The following is a 20,981-nucleotide window of genomic DNA, read 5'->3' as shown; positions in this document are numbered from 1 at the left end:
AGCAATATCTACTTAACACCATCCTATGACTTTGAAAGAAAACCTAATAATTTTACCTTTTGTGCTTAAAAAATATCCAAGGCCCTGGCCGGTTGGCTCAGCGGTAGAGCGTCGGCCTGGCGTGCAGAAATCCCGGGTTTGATTCCCGGCCAGGGCACATAGGAGAAGCGCCCATTTGCTTCTCCACCCCCTCCCCTCCTTCCTCTCTGTCTCTCTCTTCCCCTCCCGCAGCTGAGGCTCCATTGGAGCAAAGATGGCCAGGGCGCTGGGGATGGCTCCTTGGCCTCTGCCCCAGGCGCTAGGGTGGCTCTGGTCGCGACAGAGCGACGCCCCTGAGGGGCAGAGCATCGCCCCCTGGTGGGCAGAGCATCGCCCCTGGTGGGCGTGCCGGGTGGATCCCGGTCGGGAGCATGCGGCAGTCTGTCTGTCTCTCCCCGTTTCCAGCTTCAGAAAAATACAAAAAAAAAAAAAAAAAAAAATCCAAGAAATGTGTCCAACACTGTACTGTCTAAGTAAAATCATCTGTTACTTTTATATCTTTCAAATTTATGTTTTTCTCATCATACATCCTCTTGCTGCTGAAGTTTAGGCTAAAACAACTCTCATACAGACCATTCCAACCGCCTTCTTAATACAGTGTCCAGCCCCACTCTCCAATCCATTTTCCACATTTTCTAAAAGGTAAATTTAATCCTGTCCCTTCTTTCTTAAAATTCTTAGATGGCTACTCACCACAGTATGATAAATTCCCCAAAGCTTCAAGATAAATCCTAATTTCTTACTCTTTGGCCCCTTTAACCCAGAAGTGGTCATTTTTTATCCAGGTACACGTCATAAGCACTCATGGTATTTGTTTTAAAAATGTATGTACCTCGCCTCATCCCAGAAACTAGCTCAACAAGTTTGGAGTGGGGCTCAGGCATCTGTATCTTGATCAAGTAGCAGCGGTAATGCAGATGCCCTAGGAGAGAGCCGCATTCCCTACCAATACTCTCCCCACCATCACAAGATATTGTCTGAAGACTTCCCACGACTCTGTGCAGCATGATTTTCCCCATCTCAAACCGATGGTAGTGCTATCTTCTCTGTTAGGAACGTACCACCTTCTCCTTTGCTTAACCCCTTTCTAACTTTGAAGGGCACTTGCAAAACCTTCCCTACAACATCTTCTCTGGGCCCCCACCAAGCTGCCCGGCCCATGCTGCCTCTGTCACAGCCCTTTGACAGTGGACTGGACCGTATGCTGCTCGAAGGCAGGGCCGCTGTCTCCTGCCTCTGTAGCTCCGCCACACAGCAGGGCTCTCTGAAAGGGCAAATAAATGTCCTCAGCATTAGGAAATACAGAATTACTTCCAACTTTGGGTGAGAGTACTTAAGAACTGTTTTAAAAGTCATTATCTATAGAACTGTTTTGAAAACATACTATGTAACATGTAAATCGGTTAAAATCCTATTTTTTGTTAGATTTCTTAGAACTGTTGGATCAGTACCCACTCTGCCTCTCAAAAACAAAAACAAAAACAACTCAGCTGTACTCATATGAGGAGAGGCCACATATTTATAGCAGGTATGATGTCAACAAAGACTTGACCTGAATCAATTTTTCTTCAGCAGTTAACTGTGAAGGTTCTGGAACTCGGAGACTCACTGGAGATTCCTGGTGCATGGGCTCAGCCTCCAGGTTGCTCTGGCCTTCAGCGTGCTCGTTCAGGTTGGCTGCTTCACTGCTGCTGGTGCTGAGGCTGCAATAATCCGTAGCTCCGTTTACAAGAATGCTGTGTGGGCTACTGCACCAATTTAATTGATTATTATGGTTTTCCAGATCTTTCATTTCCATCAGTTTCATTTGCATCTGTCAACACAAAGGAGACATACAAAAGAGAATTTATTACTCACAAGACATGCGATGTAAGAATGGCTATACCCCTAGACTTGGTCAAGGAAAAATTTGCTTCCATAAGGAGAATACACTGGGAATGAAGCAGGACTTCGAGATGTCAGTAATCCATCCCAGCAAATTCTCCTCTTGAAACTCCAGTATATATGGCTTTGCTTTTGTCTATCTTTAGAAAGCTCTAAGAATTTTTATTCAAATATTTGCTTATTGGCAGTCCTTTACGGTATAATTAGAAAAAGAAGGATCAGGATATTGGGGAAAAGAGAACAAAGTGATAGAGCTAGAGAACATTTTGTGGTGAAGCTTTAGAAGAGACAAAGGCAGTTGAGGGAGAGTACACAGGCTTTGGAGCCATCTGTACTCCTACTGGGAAGGAGCAGAATGAGACAAAGAAAAAATGAGCTCTGGGATTTCTTGTTTATGAACTAGACTCTAGGAAGTAGTCTCTAAATCTAAGCTATGCCAAACATGCTAAATAAAATACACTCAGTTTTTCTGGTCTCAGTATCCAAGTGACTTTATATTCTTGGGATAACAGTGGGACCGAAGGTAGAATTCAATATGTAATAAATTTCAATACATACACATACACACAAATGTTGGGACCCAGCAGCAAGAAAAAATGTTTATACTAACGTCTAAAAGAAAAACAAGCCCTGGCCAGTTGGCTCAGTGGTAGAGCGTTGGCCTGAGTCCCGGGTTCAATTCCTGGCCAGGGCACACAGGAGAAGCGCCCATCTGCTTCTCCACCCCTCCCCCTCTCCTTCCTCTCTCTCTCTCTCTCTCTTCCTCTCCTGCAGCCAAGTTTTCCTCTCTCTCTCTCTCTCTCTCTCTCTCTTCCTCTCCTGCAGCCAAGGCTCCACTGGAGCAAATTTAGCCCAGGCGCTGAGGATGGCTCCATGGCCTCTGCCTCAGGTACTAGAATGGCCCTGGTTGCAACAGAGCAACGGCCCAGATGGGCAGAGCATCGCCCCCTGGTGGGCATGCCGGGTGGATCCCAGTTGGGCGCATGCTGGAGTCTGTCTGACTGCCTCCCCGTTTCCAACTTCAGAAAAATACAAAAAAGAATAGAAATAAAAGAATAACAAATTTACAAATATCTTAAAGAAACTGAGAAAGCAGAATCAAAAAATGTTTCTTAAGAAAAAGGAATATTCTAATTTTTCATAAAGGATATAGTTTTTCCCCTATGCTGTAGATAATCTTTATTTTTTTAAATTTATTTATTTTTTATAGAGACAAGAGAGTGAGTCAAAGAGAGGGATAGACAGGGACAGAGGGATAGACAGGGACAGGCAGACAGGAATGGAGAGAGATGAGAAGCATCAATCATTAGTTTTTCATTGCACGTTGCAACACCTTAGTTGTTCATTGATTGCTTTCTCATATGTGCCTTGACTGCGGGCCTTCAGCAGGCCAAGTAACCCCTTGCAGGAGCCAGCGACCTTGGGCTCAAGCTGGTGGGATTTTGCTCAAACCAGATGAGCCTGTGCTCAAGCTGGCGACCTCGGGGTCTCAAACCTGGGTCCTCTGCATCCCAGTCTGACGCTCTATGCACTGTGCCACCGCCTGGTCAGGCTGTAGATAATCTTTATTATAATTAATTAATGGATTATCCGTTCATATTTTAATGACCAAGTATGTGTACACTAGGTTGAGCCATATAATATTGTCATTTTTATAAGACAAAAATAGTTCAATATGTAATTTCATTTGGTTCTACCTATTACCTTCACATCTCTATTCTTAAATAAATAGTAATACATGATACATACTTTCTCTACCTTGATTTTTTCACTTAATATATCCTAGAAATCCTATAATATCAATTTATTGAATTAATATACTTCTATAGATTGGCATATATAATAGTTTTAGTGACATTAGAATTCCCTTTATTACCATGCTATACTTTTGCTTTTAGCAAATATAAAAATGACTGATTAAACATTTCATAAATCAAGGCTCTGTTCATTTAACCTTATTTTCCCCATAAGGTTTTCAGGTTGCTCAATTTGAAATCTGTCATTTACCATAGATCTTTTAGGGTCATAACATGGGGGAAAGAATACTATTTTAGATTGGGAGACAGATGTAAATCTAGCTCTGTCACCTTCTTGTTAGGTGATCTGAGTCAGAGTAACTTCTCAAGTCTATTCTTTAATCCAAAAGGGAGTAATAATCATCTGTTTTATGAAGCAAAAGACATATTTGAGAGAAGTCTGTGAAATGTAAAGGATTATGTAAATGATGGACAATGTGTGTAACAGTACCTAGCAAACCATATTTCCCACCCCTATAGCAATTTTTTCTCTTTGTTCCTTTTCCACTAATTCACCCATTTTGAAAACATAAAGGACCTTGACCTCTTTGGGGGTGGAGATAACTTTTGTTATCAACTTTGTATTTCCAACATCTAGCACAGTGATACATACTGTAAGTGCTTAATATATATGTTCACTTAATGAACACCAGTATTGTGCTTATCAATTTAAGCAATGGGCATCAGGAAGCATATCTATCTACCAAATTGGATACTACATAGTTGTAACACACGGCATATATGTGCCTTATATATCCCTAGTGCTACAGAGCAGTGATTTATAATTTTTTTTTCACTTTAATCCATAGAAAAAAATAGATTTCATATCTTACCTCAGTAAAAATACATGTATATATTTGGATGTCTCTTTATATATATGCATACATAATAAACACATATATAATATAGACACATAACCATATATAGTTTATGATATTACACACACATATATGCACATACAGTGGTAAACCATTTTCATGAAGTAATACCCATCTGTACTACAAGTAATGCACTCTGATGTTTCTTATTTGTCGCTGCAACAATGAATGACTCGAAGTAGCAAACCTTACGTTTGGTTTCCAATCCTCACATGGGGCACCACTTGTCGCTGCGACAATGAACTACTCAGAGGCCAGATGACATGCTCTGAGAGGCCGAGAGGAGACACCAGCCCTGGTCAGCAGACGGAAGGACTGATGCCCTGTCCCCAGCCTTACTCAGGTATACAGTACAAATAACTCAAGGAACCAGACAACAGAGCATATTCTTGCACCTATTCTCTCCTATTTCATTTAAAAATTATTTTATCATGATCATTAAATCAATTTTAATACCCACTACAACCTTGCTATTAAAATTTTTAAACCTTAATTGTAAAATAATACCCATCATATAAATTAAGTAGTAAGTGGACACACTGCCCAATTAATTCTGTTTAGGATAGTTTGTTCCTCAGGGTAACTTCCGAGACAATCAGTAGAATCTTGAACAGAACTAGGCATTCTTGTGTCTGGCTCTCTCATGTTCCTGTCACTAAGCCTGTGTTCCCTCTTAGTCTCTGAGTAAACTTAAGTGAAATATGTGTGTGTGTGTGTGTGTGTGTGTGTGTGTGTGTGTGTGTGTGTATATATATATATATATATATTTCTTTTTCTAAAGCTACGCAACATGAACCCTTTGTAAACTGTGTACTGACAGTGCAATCAACCGTAAGAACACCTTCAAAACACTTGGATAAAACTGTATATATTGTATAAATACAATACACAAATTTAAGGTTAGAGGTTCTTTGCTTTTTTCTTGCTGCAAATACTAGGTAAGAAGTAAAGTGAAAATTCAGAAAGTTAGAAGAATTTTCTTCAGTTATTCATTTTTCCAGAAAAGCTAGTTTAGACCAGTGGTACTCAACTTGGTCCCTACCGCCCACTAGTGGGCATTCCAGCTTTCATGGTGGGCGGTAGCGGAGCAACGAAAGTATAAATAAAAAGACAGATTTAACTATAGTAAGTTGTTTTATAAAAATTTATTCTGCCAAACTTAGCAAAAATCCGACATAAAGTACTTGGTAAGTAATTATTATTATATGCTTTCTGCTTTATAAATTTTATAAAGTTACTTCCCTACTTTATAAATCACCATTACTCTGCGGAGGACCCGGGTTCGATTCCCGGCCAGGGCACACAGGAGAAGCGCCCATTTGCTTCTCACCCCCCCCCCCCTTCCTCTCTGTCTCTCTCTTCCCCTCCTGCAGCCGAGGCTCCATTGGAGCAAAGATGGCCCGGGCGCTGGGGATGGCTCTGTGGCCTCTGCCTCAGGCGCTAGAGTGGCTCTGGTCGCAACATGGCGACGCCCAGGATGGGCAGAGCATCACCCCCTGGTGGGCGTGCCGGGTGGATCCAGGTCGGGCACATGCGGGAGTCTGTCTGACTGTCTCTCCCTGTTTCCAGCTTCAGAAAAATGAAAAGAAAAAAAAAATTAAAAAAAAAAAATAAATCACCATTACTCTGGAACTGGTGGGCGGTTAGAAAATTTTACCACTAACAGAGATACAAAAGTGGGCAGTACATATAAAAAGGTTGACTACCGCTGGTTTAGACCCTGTCTGGCTGGCTCAGTGGATAGAGTGTAGGCCCAGTGTAAGGATTTCCTGGGCTCAATTTCCAGTCAAGGCACACAAGAAAAGTGACCATCGGCTTCTCTCCCTCTCCCCCTACTGCAGCCAGTGGCTTGACTGGTTCTACTGTCAGCACCAGGCACTGAGGATAGCTTGGCTGATTGGAGCATCAGCCTCAGAGGGGTTGCCAATGGATTCTGGTCAGGGTGCATGTGGCAGTATGTCTCACTATCTTTCCTCCTCTCATTTAAAAAAGGAAAGGAAGGAAGGAAAGAAGGGAGGGAAGGAGGAAGGAGAGAGAGAGAGAAAGAGAGAGAGAGAGAAAAAAGCTACAGTTTAAGCATTAGAAAGCAATGAAAGTCTCAGGGTAGTCTACAACCGAATTTTCATTTTTACAAACCCATGGCAATATGCCGTCCTCTGTCCTCTGTGGGAAAGACACACATACCACGGGGTAAAATGTAAGAAACAGAGTATTCTTTTTTTCTTTCTTTCTTCTTTTCCAAGTGAAAGGAGAGGAGATAGAAAGACAGACTCCCACATGTGCCCTAGCCAGGATCCACCCAGCAGCCCCCATCTGGGGTCATGCTCACAACTGAGTTATTTTTAGCACCTGAGGTGAATGCTCCATGGAGCCATCCTCAGTGCCTGGGGCAGATGTGCTCGAACCAATCAAGGCATGGCTGTGGAAGGGGAAGAGGGGAGTAGTGAGAGAAGAGATGGACAGGGAAGGGTGGAAAAGCAGATAGTCGCTTCTCCTGTGAGCCCTGACTGGGAATTGAACCTGAGACATCCACATGCCAGGCCCACACTGAGCCAACCAGCCAGGGCCTGAGTGTTTATTCTTAAGGTTGGAGATCAGGTACAGTGACATAATACCTGTACAGAAACCAAACATGTTCCAGCACAGTGTGTAGTGTAGTTTACTGAAGCTACTTGCCTTGCTCACACTTTTATTTTCTGAATGATAACTTGTAATACTGAGATCATTTTACTTTTTATATCCTTCTTTTGAAAAAAGATCCCTTTCAAAAGTCAAAGGAAAGAAAACAAAAAGACAAGCCAGAGATTGAGAGAAATTATTTGCAAATCAAATATCTGATAGATTTATATCCAGAATATATATTTTTAAAACTTGTAATTTAATAACAAGAAAACAACCCAATTTTTAAAATGGGCAAAAGATTTAAATAGACATTTCATACAAAGAGATGTACAAACACCAATAAGCACGAGAAAAGATACTTAACTTCGCTAGTCACTGAGAAAATACAAACTAAGAAAACACCATGAGGTACCATACTACATCTACTAGAATAACTACAATAATTTTAAAAAGACAATAAAAGTGTTGGTAAGAATGTGGAGAAACTGGAACCTTCTGCTATTGCTGGTGGAAATGTAGAATGGTACAGCCACCCTTTTCCAAAGGGAAAAGAGTTTGGCAATTTCAAGTTATAAAAAATAGTTGGGCATAACTTTACAATGTAACTAACTATTCCATACTAAAGCAAAAACGAAAGCATACGCCCTCACAAAGATGTATATGTAAATGTTCATAACAGCATTATTTATAATAGTCCAAAAGCAGAAAGACTCCAAATGGCCATTAACTGTGAATGAATAAACAAATACCTATAAACATTTAATGGAATATAATGCTGATACATGCTACAACATGGATGAATCAAAAACATTACAGCTTCAGTTTGTTCAAATTCAAAATAAAAGTATGGGCTATGTCCAAAAATAAATAAATGGAGCCAGAGCTGTCAAGCCAGAGGTACTGCTTTGCACATCTTTTGCCTCAAACCTCTGGAATATTGAAAGAGGGTAAAATAAACTTTGGATCGGGCCTCCCACAACACTGTGTCCCAAAGAACTGCTTGCAAAGATTACAAGAAAGCAGTTATAATGACTACTGGACTGATGACTACTAGAAAGAATATTTAAAACAATGTTTAGCCTGACCTTGGTAGCACAGTGGAGAGAGAGTCAACCTGGGATACTGAGGTCCCAGGTTCGAAACCCCAAGGTTGCTGGCTTGAAGCCCAAGTCACTGGCTTGGGCCCAAGGTCACTGGCTTGGGCAAGGAGTCACTGGTTCAACTTGAGTCTCCCAGTCAAGGAAGTATGAAAAAGCAATCAATGAACAACTGAAGTGCCACAACTATGAGCTGATGCTTCTCATCTCTCTCCTCTCTCTCTTTCTCCCATCCTGTCTCACTCTCTCATTCACTCTCAAAATCAATTAAAAAATAAAATAAGGGCCTCGTAGGTTGGCTCAGTGGTAGAGCATCAGCCCATTGTGTGGATGTCCTGGGTTCGATTCCCAGTCAGGGCACACAGAAGCGGCCATCTGCTTCTCCACCCCTCTTCTTTCTTTCTCTCTCTCTCTCTCTCTCTCTCTCTCTCTCTCTCTCTCTCTCTCTCTCTTCCCCTGCCATAGCAATGGCTCAACTGGTTCGAGAACATCGGCCCAGGTGCTAATGGCTCCGTGGAGCCTCCACTTCAGGCACTAAAAATGGCACAGTTATGAGCATGGCCCCAGATGGGGGTTGCTGGGTGCATATAGGCATCTGTCTCTCTCTCCCTTCCTCTCACTTGGAAAAGGAAGAAAAAAAATAAATAAAATAAATAACTAAAAGAAAATAAACAACAAAAACAATGTTTAGAATTAATATCACACTGTTATATTATCTGCACCGGTAGAAATGCCTTCCTTCTACTGATATAATTGTTCCCCTTCCTTTTCTCATAAATACCCATTTATCTCCTAATAAGAACACTATATGGCTGAATCAGTGTGTCCCAAATACCTATTCTTATTGATCTCACATAAATGCTTTCTTTTGCCTCTCACTTAGAAAGGCCCCCCCCCTTTTTTTGTATTTTTCTGAAGTTGGAAATGGGGAAGCAGTCAGACAGACTCCCTGCATGCGCCCGACCGGGATCCACCAGGCATGCCCATCAGGGGGCGATGCTCTGCCCATCTGAGGTGTCGCTCTGTTGCAACCAGAGCCATTCTAGCGCCTGAGGCAGAGGCCATAGAGACATCCTCAGCGCCCGGGCCATCTTTGCTCCAATGGAGCCTTGGCTGCGGAAGGGGAAGAGAGAGACAGAGAGGAAGGAGAGGGGGAGGGGTGGAGAAGCAGATGGGCGCTTCTCCTGTGTGCCCTGGCTGGGAATCGAACCTGGGACTCCTGCACACCAGGCTGGCGCTCTACCACTGAGCCAAGCAGCCAGGGCCGGAAAGCCCCTTTTAAATTAACAGCTACATGATCTCTATGCTCCTATCTAACCACCTTTCTATCATTCTTTATTTAGGAAGGCCTAGAAATAACAAAGCAAAGGATTTTATGATGGACCCACCAGAACACCACACACTTATCTATATTAAAAAAATATATTCTAATTTTAAAATTAAAGGTTGCCAAATAAGCAAAACTGATTTAAAATTAGAATTTAAAAAAGTAAGCTACTGGGTTATTATTTATAAAAATAGGCAACACTTGGTTAGCACTAATGTATCAAACACTATGCTAAAATGTCTCACAAGTTTTACCTCATTTAATTTTCAGAGCAGCCCTGGGAGGTAGGGGTAGTGTTAATTCTCCACTGAAGAATCTGATGCTAATGTGTTCAGGTAGTGAGCGGCAGAGCCAGCACTTAACTTAAAACATCTTAACCACAGCTCCAACCATTATTACCACATGTACAAAATGAATGACAGTTTGATTTATGACAGGTGTCAAGAAACTTTGTTTGTATGAAATGACTGAAAAATGAATAGTAAACAGGCAGAGAGAAAAAGCAGAAGTTGAGAAAGTATTATTTACTGAAAGGATATGTGAGGGCCCACTTGAGTATAATTCTTGCTGCAGCAAAGACTTACTGAACTGATTTCCTGCTGTGACTCTTGCAGGTGCTGCTGAAGAGGTCCCAGCTGCGCCTTCCCTGACTCCACACTCTCCTCCAATTCCACTGTTTCTTGCTGTAGGCGACTCAACTCTTCCCTAGCTTTGGCCAGCTCTTCCTCGTAAGTGGAGATCTGCGATTCTTGACTACTTAATTCAGCTTTCAGGGATGAGATCTATAATATGGCAGTGAATGAAAAGAAAGGGGGATTAAATAAAGATGTCTTTAAAATGTTCCATAATGCAATACATTGATTTGTTTAGTTTACTATTTTGGTATTTTCTGATGTAAATTTTTGATAAAACAGAGCAATTAGGGAACAAATAGAGGAGGGTTAAAGGCATAGGCACCATACTTCCAAAAAATATTTGGAAAAATATTGAATAGTACATTAAGTGCCCTATTTTCCCTAAAGAAAACCTATAATTTCCAGATGAAGCATGTTTCATCTCCTTCATGTGCCCAGTGTTGATTAGATTGCTACCTAATGACAACAAGAAACAGAGACTGTTTCCATTTTAATCAGGAAGAGCAACTAAGGTGTAGATACACAGCAGTAAACAGCCAGTCTTTACCAGCTGGGCCTCCTCTGCACATTTCTTTCTCACTTCCTTGAGTTGCTCCTCCAGCTGGACTTTCTGCTCATCCAGTCCATCAAGGAGTTCCTGTACTTGCTGTTTCTGGGCCTGTAGATTTTGCAGATTAGTATTCTCCCTTTGAACTTCATCTTGAAGATCCTGAAATACAAGAAAATGAACTTATTTATTCTCTTTAGAGACAGGGGAAGATTAACTCAATTTTTTTTAAGAGCCTATCTTGGCCCTGGGCGGTTGGTTCAGTGGTAGAGTGTCGGCCTGGCATGTGGATGTCCTGGGTTCAATTCCTAGTCAGGGCACACAGAAGAGGCGACAATCTGCTTCTACACCCTTCCCCCTCCTCTCTCTCTCTCTCTCCCCCTCCCACAGCCATGGCTCAATGACTCCAGCGAGTTGGCCCCCAGTGCTAAAGATGGCTTAGTGGCCTCCACCTCAGGTGCTAAAAATAGTTCGGCTTCCAAGTAATGGAGCAATGACCACAGATGGGTAGAGCATCGCCTCATAGGGGGATTGCTGGGTGGATCCTGGTAGGAGCGCATTCGACAGTATCTCTCTGCCTCCCCTCCTCTCAATTAAAAAAAAAAGAGCCTATCTTGAAGGAAAATAAAGTCTTCTCTTATTAAGTATATTGTGTTGGTGGATTGGAAGACTTGTAACTTTAAATACCATCTTTACTTGAGGACCTCTTCTCTAGATTCCAGATTTAAGTATCCAATTTACATACTCAAATTTGTCCTTGGATGTCTGATGACCTTCATTAACATGTTAAAAACAAAACTGAGCCCTGGCCGGTTGGCTCAGTGGTAGAGCGTCGGCCTGGCGTGCAGGAGTCCCAGGTTTGATTCCCAGCCAGGGCACACAGGAGAAGCACCCATCTGTTTCTCCACCCCTCCCCCTCTCCTTCCTCTCTGTCTCTCTCTTCCCCTCTCACAGCCAAGGCTCCATTGGAGCAAAGTTGGCCCGGGTGCTGAGGACGGCTCCATGGCCTCTGCCTCAGGCGCTAGAATGGCTCTGGTTGCAACAAAGCAATGCCCCAGATAGGCAGAGCATCGCCCCCTGGTGGGCATGCCGGGTGGATCCCGGTTGAGCACATGCAGGAGTCTGTCTGACTGCCTCCCCGTTTCCAACTTCAGAAAAATACACACAAAAAAACACAAAAAACTGGCCTGACCTGTGGTGGCACAGTGGATAAAGCATCAACCTAGAACGCTGAGGTCACCGGCTGGAAACCCTGGGTTTGCCTGGTCAAGGCACATATGCGAGTTGACGCTTCCTGCTCCTCTCCCCTTCTCCCCCCCCCCCCACAAATGAATAAATAAAATCTTTAAAAAAACCAAAAAAACAGAACTGACCCTGGCCAGTTGGCTCAGCAGTAAAGCATCAGCCTGGCAGTCTCAAGCTTGAAATCCCAGGTTCGATTCCCAGTCAGGGCACACAGAAGAAGTGACCAATCTGCTTCTCCACTCCTTCCCCTTTCTTCCACCCACCCCTCCGCAACCATGGCTCAAATGATGTGAGCAAGTTGGCCGTGCGCACTGAGGATGGCTCAGTGGCCTTGCCTAAGGTGCTAAAATAGCTCACTTGCTGAGCAATGGAGCAGAGGCCCCAGATGAGCAGAGCATCACCTGGCAGGGGGTTTGCCGGGTGGATCCTGGTTGGGGCGCATGTGGGAGTCTGCCTCTCTGCCTCCTCTTCTCTCACTTAAAAAAAAACAAAAAACAGAACTGCCTTATCCTCAATCCTCCTCCCTTTCAGTTTCTCAGGCCAGAAAGTATGTCAACATTTCTGACTCTTCTCTTTCTCTAACATCTCAGCTCCAATCTGTCAGTTTATTTTCAGTACAGCAGCCACTGTTAAAAACCTAGGTCAGATGATGTCACTCCTCTACTAAAAACTCCGCATTGACTCCCCACCTCCCTCACTATAAAAACCAAAGTCTTGGGCCTGGTCGGTTAGCTCAGTGGCAGAGCATCAGCCTGGCGTGCAGGAGTCCCGGGTTCGATTCCTGGCACCAGGGCACACAGGAGAGGCACCCACTTGCTTCTCCACCCCTCCCCCTCTCCTTCCTTTCTGTCTCTCTCTTCCCCTCCTGCAGCCAAGGCTCCATTGGAGCAAAAGTTTGCCCAGGCGCTGAGGACGGCTCTGTGGCCTCTGCCTCAGGCGCTAGAATGGCTCTGATTGCGGCAGAGCGATGTCCCGGATGGGCAGAGCATCGCCCCCTGGTGGACATGCCGGGTGGATCCCAGTTGGGCACATGCGGGAGTCTGTCTGACTGCCTCCCCGTTTCCAACTTCAGAAAAATGCAAAAAACAGTCTTTATGAACTACAGAAATGATCCCTGAAAGTACTGCTCTCTTCCTTGCTTGCTCTATTTCAGCTATGCTATGTTTCAGCTGTATTCAAACATGCCAGATGTGCCCTCTTCTCAGGATCTTTCACTGATTATCCCCTCTTCCCAGAAAGTTCTTCCCCTAGGTATCCACATGGCTCAATTGCTCATCTCTTTCGAGTTTTTACTCAAGTGTTACTCCCAGGGAGGCCTTCCTCAGCACCCTGCTACCACATCCCTCCCCACCATTAATTCTCCTTCATAGGTAGCATATAACAGCTTTACTGAAATAACTCACATGCCATACAATTCACCTATTTAAAGTATACAACCCTATGGTTTTTAATGTATTTACAAAGTTGTGCAACCATCACCACCACAATAACTGTATAACATTTTCATCACCCCAGGAAGAAGCCCCATACATTTAGCAAGTCACTCCCTATTTCCCTTCCAATCACTCCAAATGGAATCATACAACATGTGGTTTATTTTGTAACTGGCTTCTTTGTTGCTTAGCATGTTTTCAAGGTTCATCTGTATTGGCATAAAATAATTATTTTTTAAAATTTTACTAAGGTATAATTTATATACTATAAAACTTGCTGGCTTTAAGTATATAACTCGTGTTAATAAATCTATATAGTTGTGCAAGCATCATCATAATCCAATTTTAGAACACTTCATCACCTTAAAACTTCCCTCATATTCTTTTTTTAGTCAATTCTTGTTTCCATTTCTAGCCCTAGGCAACTAATGACCTGCTTTCTATTGCTAAAGTTTGCTTTTTGTAGAAATTTCACATAAATGGAATCATGTAATATGTTCTCTACTGTATCTGGCTTCTTATACCTAGTGTTATACATATTTTTTAGATTTATCTGTGTTGCTACATGTATAAGTAGTTTGTCCCTTTTTATGGATGAGTATGTAGTATTCCGTTGTGTGAATATACATTTGATGGACGTTTAGACTGTTCTAGTTTTTTCCTTTTATGAATCATAGAGCATATAATTTATCCTGTTTATGGTTTTACTCCTTCCCCTAGAATGCAGGCTCCATGAGTCCAGAAATATTTGTGAATTTTGAGTTTTGTTCTCTGCTGTATTCCCAGTTCCCAGTATGTAAGAAGTACACCATACATATTTAGTGAATAATGAATGACAACATAAAGATGTCAATTATCTCTTAATTAATCTATACATTTCAATGAAAATTCTAACAAGGTTTTTCAATGAACCTGACAAGCTAATTCCAAAATGTATTTGGAAGAATAATGGGGGAAATAGCATTATAAAATGTAAAAGGACTTACTCTATTAGATATTATGAATTATTGGGAAGCTAAAATAATAAAGACAGTTTGGTTTTGATGCAAGGATAGTCAAATAGACTAAATGAACTAAAAGGAGAGTTTAGACATAATAAATATAGGCATGTATAGAAAAAAAGTGATGTGAAGACATGGCATTAAAACTGATTGAAACTGCCTGACCTGTGGTGGCTCAGGGAATAAAGCATCGAACTGGAATGCTGAGGTCACTGGTTCAAAACCCCAGGCTTCCACATATGAGAAGCAACTATTACGAGTTGATGCTTCCCACTCCTCCCTCCCTCCCTCCTTCCCTCCTTCCATCCCTCCCTTATTCCTTCCGTCCTTCTTTCCTTCCCTCCCTTCCTCCCTTCCTTCCTCCCTCTCTCCCTTCCTTTCTTTTTTCTTTTTCTCTCCCCCCTCCCTAAAAAAAAATCAATAAAATCTTTTTAAAAATTGATTGAAAGAAAAGAGAACTATTCAGTAAGTCATACTGAGTATATCCATAAGGCAAAAAGAATATTTTTAACTAAGTCTCTAAATCATACCAATTAGAAAAATAAATTTCAAGTATATTAGACAAAATATGAAAGACAAACTTTAGAATGTATAGCAGTAAATATAGATCTCAGCATAGAAAAGAATTTCTTGAACAAAAAAACCATTTTGAAAATGTATGTGCTAGGCGTATGCTTAATGAGAAAGACTAGAAATTTAAAAAAAAACTACAATGGGAAATCTCTGTATCAGAGATATTTTAAAAATACAATAGGAAATCTCTGTATGATCTCAATTTTCTGTGAGCCAAAAATTTTTCTAAAAATTAAAATATATTAAAAAAAGAAAATATATGCCTGATCTGTGGTGACACAGTGGATGTGGTGACCTGGAATGTTGAGGTCCTTGATTTGAAACCCTGGGCTTGCCCAATCAAGGCACAACAAGTAACCAATGAACAGATAGAGTGAAGCAACTGCTTTTTATTCCCCCCGCCCCTCTGTAAAATAAATAAGACCTCTTTAAAAATAATGTCCAGAGATGGGAAGAGGAAAACTATCCCTTATCTCCATCTTCAAATAGTCTAGTCCAGGCATGGCCAATAGTTTTTGCTCCCGGGCCAGACTATAAAGAAAACTTTTTTCATGGGCCAGACAAAATATTAAAATTAAAAAATGTTAAATATAAAAACAATTCATTTAAGTAAACAAAATTTTATTATGTAATTTGTTTATGAATAATGTAAGTAATTTAGTACAACAAATTAACAAAAAAAAACTAATGTGAGGTGTTGAGGCACTTTGCATCGCCTATTATTTTTTTAATATCTGGCTCTATACTTGTAGAGCTATTCTTAACACAGCCTCCAAATGTAAATCATTCAATCTTGATCTTGTTGTACTTTTATTTAGATTCATTAAAGAAAAAGTTTGTTCACAAATATAAGTCGAGCTAAAGATTACTAAATATTCCTTGTCAAGTTTTTTAAAATTTCCATATTTTCCATTATTTAATTGCTTATAAAAATTGCATAGACGAGTACAAAAGTTATAAATCTTTATAATGGAATTTTTTTTAAAAATAAAGAAGTATCACGAATCCATTTAACCAATTATTGGAAGTTAACCCTCGATTAGTCACACGCAGAATTCTTTTCTGCCTATCACTATCTTCTTAAATATCTCGATTTCCAATAATCAAAGATGCTTCTGCTTCTGAGCAGCTGAGATTTAAATTTCATTGTTGTACAATGGTTAGATATCGTAGTTTATGTATAACGATTTAAAAGTACCACTTATTTCATTTCCACAGTGCGTGGTGCGGAGAATATTAAAAAATTAATCGTGGGCCGCATAAACTCATTACACGGGCCGTATGTTGGCCATGCCTGGTCTAGTCTGATTTCCCATTCTTTCCCAAATTCCCAAAATGTTGAATGTTACATCTCTAATGATATGTAATCTTTACAGTTATATGTAATTTCATGTCTCTACTTTTATTGTAATCTAAGAAAAATAAAATTGACCTTAAAAGGGTCTTGTGCCCTGGCCGGTTGGCTCAGCGGTAGAGCATCAGCCCGGAGTGTGGAAGTCCTGGGTTCGATTTCCGGTCAGGGCACAGAGGAGAAGCACCCATCTGCTTCTCCACCCTTCCCCCTCTCCTTTCTCTCTATTTCTCTCTTCCCCTCCTGCAGCCAAGGCACCGTGGGAGGAAAGCTGGCCTGGGCGCTGAGGATGGCTCCATGGCCTCAGCCTCAGGAGCTAGAATGGCTCCGGTTGCAGCGGAACAATGCCCCAGATGGGCCGAGGATCGCCCACCGGTGGGCATGCCGGGTGGATCCCGGTGGGGCACATGCCAGAGTCTGTCAGTCTGCCACCCCAACTTCTCACTTCAGGGGGCAGGAGAAGGGTCAGGTAATGTGAGAAAATGTCTAGAACATAATGCCAATTTTTAAAAGCTAAGTACAAATACTGAATCACAAATATAAAGACATTTATGTATAGTCACAGAAAATACAGCAAATATGGTAAAGGTTCTCTCTAGAATGTAAAATTGTGTTTTTTTCTTTTTATATTTTTCTACATTTTACAAGATGATTATGAACTCATATTACTTTTATAATCAGGAAATGTCAAAAATGACAATTTCCACATCAGTATCAGTATTCAGATACACTTGGCTATTTTATTTTGGTACAGGTTTGCTTACCCTGAGACTAAGTGAAGGCAACAAATGCATCATTTCCCTCCCAGGAACCCCTCCCATGACTAGGGCAGTGGTAGGTACTCTGAACAAATATTATAGTATCTTCCACTAGAGTAGGATACTTGTCTCTTTACCTTACAATGGCCCTTTGGGAAAACTATCATGATTTAGTGCACGATCTCAGCACTATGGTATGTCATCTAATCAAGTGAGTGGCTGAAGACATTTGTAGATTCCTTCATAGTTAAGACTCTATTTTATTTCTTTTTTTCCAAAACACATCTTTATTAATTTTATTTAGAGTTATTTTCTGATTCACCATTCTCCCTCCAGTGTATATGAGAGTTGTTTTCATATTGTGTGCAGCTACAAAAATGGGTTATACATTTTTTACCTTGCACTTCTTTTATTTATTTATTTATTTATTTATTTTTAATGGGGTGACATCAGTAAATCAAGATACATATATTCAAAGGTAATATGTCCAGGTTATCTTAAAGTTCAATTATGTTGCATACCCATCACCCAAAGTCAGATTGTCCTGTCACCCTCTATCTAGTTCTCTTTGTGCCCCTCCCCCTCCCCCTTCCCTCTCCCTCTCCCCCCTCCCCCCGTAACCACCACACTCTTGTCAATGTCTCTTGGTCTCAGTTTTATGTCCCATCTACGTATGGAAAAATGCAGTTCCTGGTTTTTTCTGATTTACTTATTTCACTCCGTATAATGTTGTCAAGATCCCACCATTTTGCTATAAATGATCCGATGTCATCATTTCTTATGGCTGAGTAGTATTCCATAGTGTATACCTTGCACTTCTTTCACGTTACATTTATTTCATTCTTTTGTAGTTCATTTTTTGGTTCTTGTCTTGCACTATTAATGACATTGATAAATTTTTCTCTTAAAAGAGACCTTTGTGTTTAAGGTGAACCTAAGATACAGGGGTTTTAAAATATACTGCTCACAAAAATTAGGGGATATTTCAAAATGAATATGAAGCAATAAAATATCCCTAATTTTTTTGAGCAGTATATGTTGACACTGACTAACTGAAGGGCTTTGAAGATTTATTTTCAGACGATATTTTCACAATTCTCAAACATTAAGTAGGGCGTGTAAAACTGGGCTTCATTTAAGTCTCCTGCCCCCTCTATCTTAGCTGTTTTGCTGTTCTGATAATTTAGAAAAGTGAAATGATGTAACTAGGCACACTAATGAAATTCATCTAATACCTTAAGCTCTCCCCACCCCGCACCTCGTTAAGAAGCTAGCTTTGTCAAGAAAAACTTATCAGAGCAAAACTTGCCTCTGAAAAAATTATTTTGAATGAATGATTCCTGCAATATTTTGTCTATAAGAGAAGAATCCCATATGACCTTTGTCAAGAAAAACTTATCAGAGCAAAACTTGCCTCTGAAAAAATTATTTTGAATGAATGATTCCTGCAATATTTTGTCTATAAGAGAAGAATCCCATATGACCTTTGTCAAGAAAAACTTATCAGAGCAAAACTTGCCTCTGAAAAAATTATTTTGAATGAATGATTCCTGCAATATTTTGTCTATAAGAGAAGAATCCCATATGACCTAAAATGATCTTTCATATAGGTAACTTTTCTGTTTTCCATAACACAAATTTCATGTTGATATTCTCCTGCTGTACAAAAATGTTAACAGTACAGCTGACTGAATGTTCCCTCGCTCGCATCCCTGTCCTGCTCTGTTTCCTAAATTATGTGCTGATCAGCAGTTATGCTCTATTTTCCATGATCACGCTCTACTTCCTACCTGTGCCATTGACAGCAAAAGAAAGGAGGGCAATGGCAATTACAGAATGACAAGAATGAATTTAAAAAATGACTGAAATACAGTTCCAAAGTTTGTTTTAGAAAAATACTAATGCTAGCCACATCCAAGGCTCCTCATCCAGGAATGAAGGGATACTTGGCCTGGGATCTTGACATTTTTTTAATTGCAAGGAAAATGTCTTGTTTTCTGGAAATCACACAAATTACTGAAAATGATAAACTCATCCCCATCCATCCACACCCCCATGAAATACTACATGGGCAATGAAAATAAAATTTAAACAAATATATAAAAACTCTTAGCTATATTGAAGAGTAAAATAATTCATTTTAGCAACCCAACTCAGTTGTATAATTGAAAAAGTAACTTAAGCACTAAACCTATGAAATACTAGCAACATGAATATGTTAGCTCTATTTGTTTCATATAAAATAGAGTACAAAATAAAAAGGACAGTAATTTGTGAATAAAACACATATTTAATTGATTAAATAAACTCTCAGACTAAACCAAAACTAGAAATAATTAACTCATTCATTATGTTGGCCTAATTATCAAAACCGAAGTTACAGAAGTATCCTTAATATAAAAAAGTATCAATTGTACAGTGAGATGTTTACATCAAGGAACAGAAAGGGAGTCTATCACTAGGGAGAGAGTTGGAAAACCTCACTACCAGCCTGCCTTCATTTTCCATCAGATGCTTCCCAGCATGTTCTAAGAGCATTATCCCTTGGAAAAGAATGTTGAGCTCATGCATCTAATTTTACTTCCACCCAAAATAAATCATGCCTCTTCATCTAGAAAAAAAAAGTAAATTAAAAATTCTTTAAAAATTACTATGAATTACTAAACTTTACTGATAACATATAAATAATTGGGTGCTTCTTTTGCATAAGGGCAGTATGAACATAAAAGAGTCTGACTCTTTGTGGCATTATTGTGCTCCCAATCCTTTCTGTCTGTACTTGCTGGGTGTGTCCTGTCCTATTTTTAATTTCATGCAAAAAATTGAAGATTTATTCATTTCTGTTGTCAACTGCTTCCTTAAATTTACCTCCATTTAACAATACCTTAATCAAATACAGTAAAAGATATAATCCAAGCTATCTTTTTTTTTAAATGACTTTAGAGAGAGGAGAGAGAGAGAAAGACAGTGGGGGAGGAGCAGGAAGCATCAACTCATAGTTACTTCTTGTATGTGCCTTGATGAGGCAAGCCCAGAGTTTTGAACCGGTGACTTTAGCACCCTAGGTCAATGCTTTAGCCACTGCACCACCACAGGTCAGGCCAAGGTACAATATTTAAGCTTAAGGAACTCATAATAATATAGGCTGGAAGACATTGGAATCTATATACATACACACTCAACTAGCACAATATGGTAACATACTGTACATGCCATGCAGGGGATATGTACTCCTGTGGAATTTCCAAAACAGAAAAGCCTGTAGACTGAATGAAGTGACAGAGAAGAAAAAATTTAAGAGAAGTGGTGGGATTTGAGTTGGGCTTTAAGGCATGAGTGGAACTCACATAAGCAGGGAGGTAGGGAACATTTTAGTTTATAACAAGTAAAGGTATAAGAATGGAATAAGAAAGACAATGTGTAGGCACACAATGCAGAGGCAGAAAATAAAATAGTAAGTAGTAAAAGAGGAGGGTATGCATCTCATCTTTTTTCTACCTCCCTCATACCCATGAGGTATGACATCCTCCCATCATTAACAGTGGAGGTAGGCAGCAGAAAGTATTTTCACATCTGAGAGTCATGAGAGTAAGATTAGTTTAGGAAGAAAGGCAAGAAGAGGATGGGGTAAGCACTCAGGCTCAGCCTGTAGAGTTTTAGATGTCGGGTGATAGGCTGGCAGTAGTGAGAAAGACAAACACTGGCAGAAAAATTACAGCCCAAAACTGAAACCTTTGTTTTCTTAACAAGATGAGACTTATTTTAAACATACAGACTCTGAAATGATAAACACCA

The 20,981-nt window shown here is 40.4% G+C and overlaps 1 protein-coding gene across 2 annotated transcripts in view; it reads right to left on the bottom strand.

The window, feature by feature from the left end:
* EPS15 (epidermal growth factor receptor pathway substrate 15) overlaps nucleotides 1–20,981 on the bottom strand; it is a 133,628-nt gene that overhangs the window by 39,200 nt on the left and 73,447 nt on the right. For both annotated transcript variants that reach the window (XM_066269218.1, XM_066269219.1), the window contains exons 14-16: nucleotides 10,826–10,987; nucleotides 10,228–10,425; nucleotides 1,649–1,852 (exon numbers count right to left, since the gene is read on the bottom strand). In XM_066269218.1, coding sequence (XP_066125315.1) covers nucleotides 1,649–1,852; nucleotides 10,228–10,425; nucleotides 10,826–10,987 — 564 coding nt within the window. The remainder of the gene's footprint in view (nucleotides 1–1,648; nucleotides 1,853–10,227; nucleotides 10,426–10,825; nucleotides 10,988–20,981) is intronic.

Source organism: Saccopteryx bilineata, chromosome 3 (assembly GCF_036850765.1).
Source record: "Saccopteryx bilineata isolate mSacBil1 chromosome 3, mSacBil1_pri_phased_curated, whole genome shotgun sequence".
In the NCBI taxonomy this organism is placed as follows: Eukaryota; Metazoa; Chordata; class Mammalia; order Chiroptera; family Emballonuridae; genus Saccopteryx; species Saccopteryx bilineata.
This window is presented reverse-complemented; position numbering and strand designations above follow the sequence as displayed.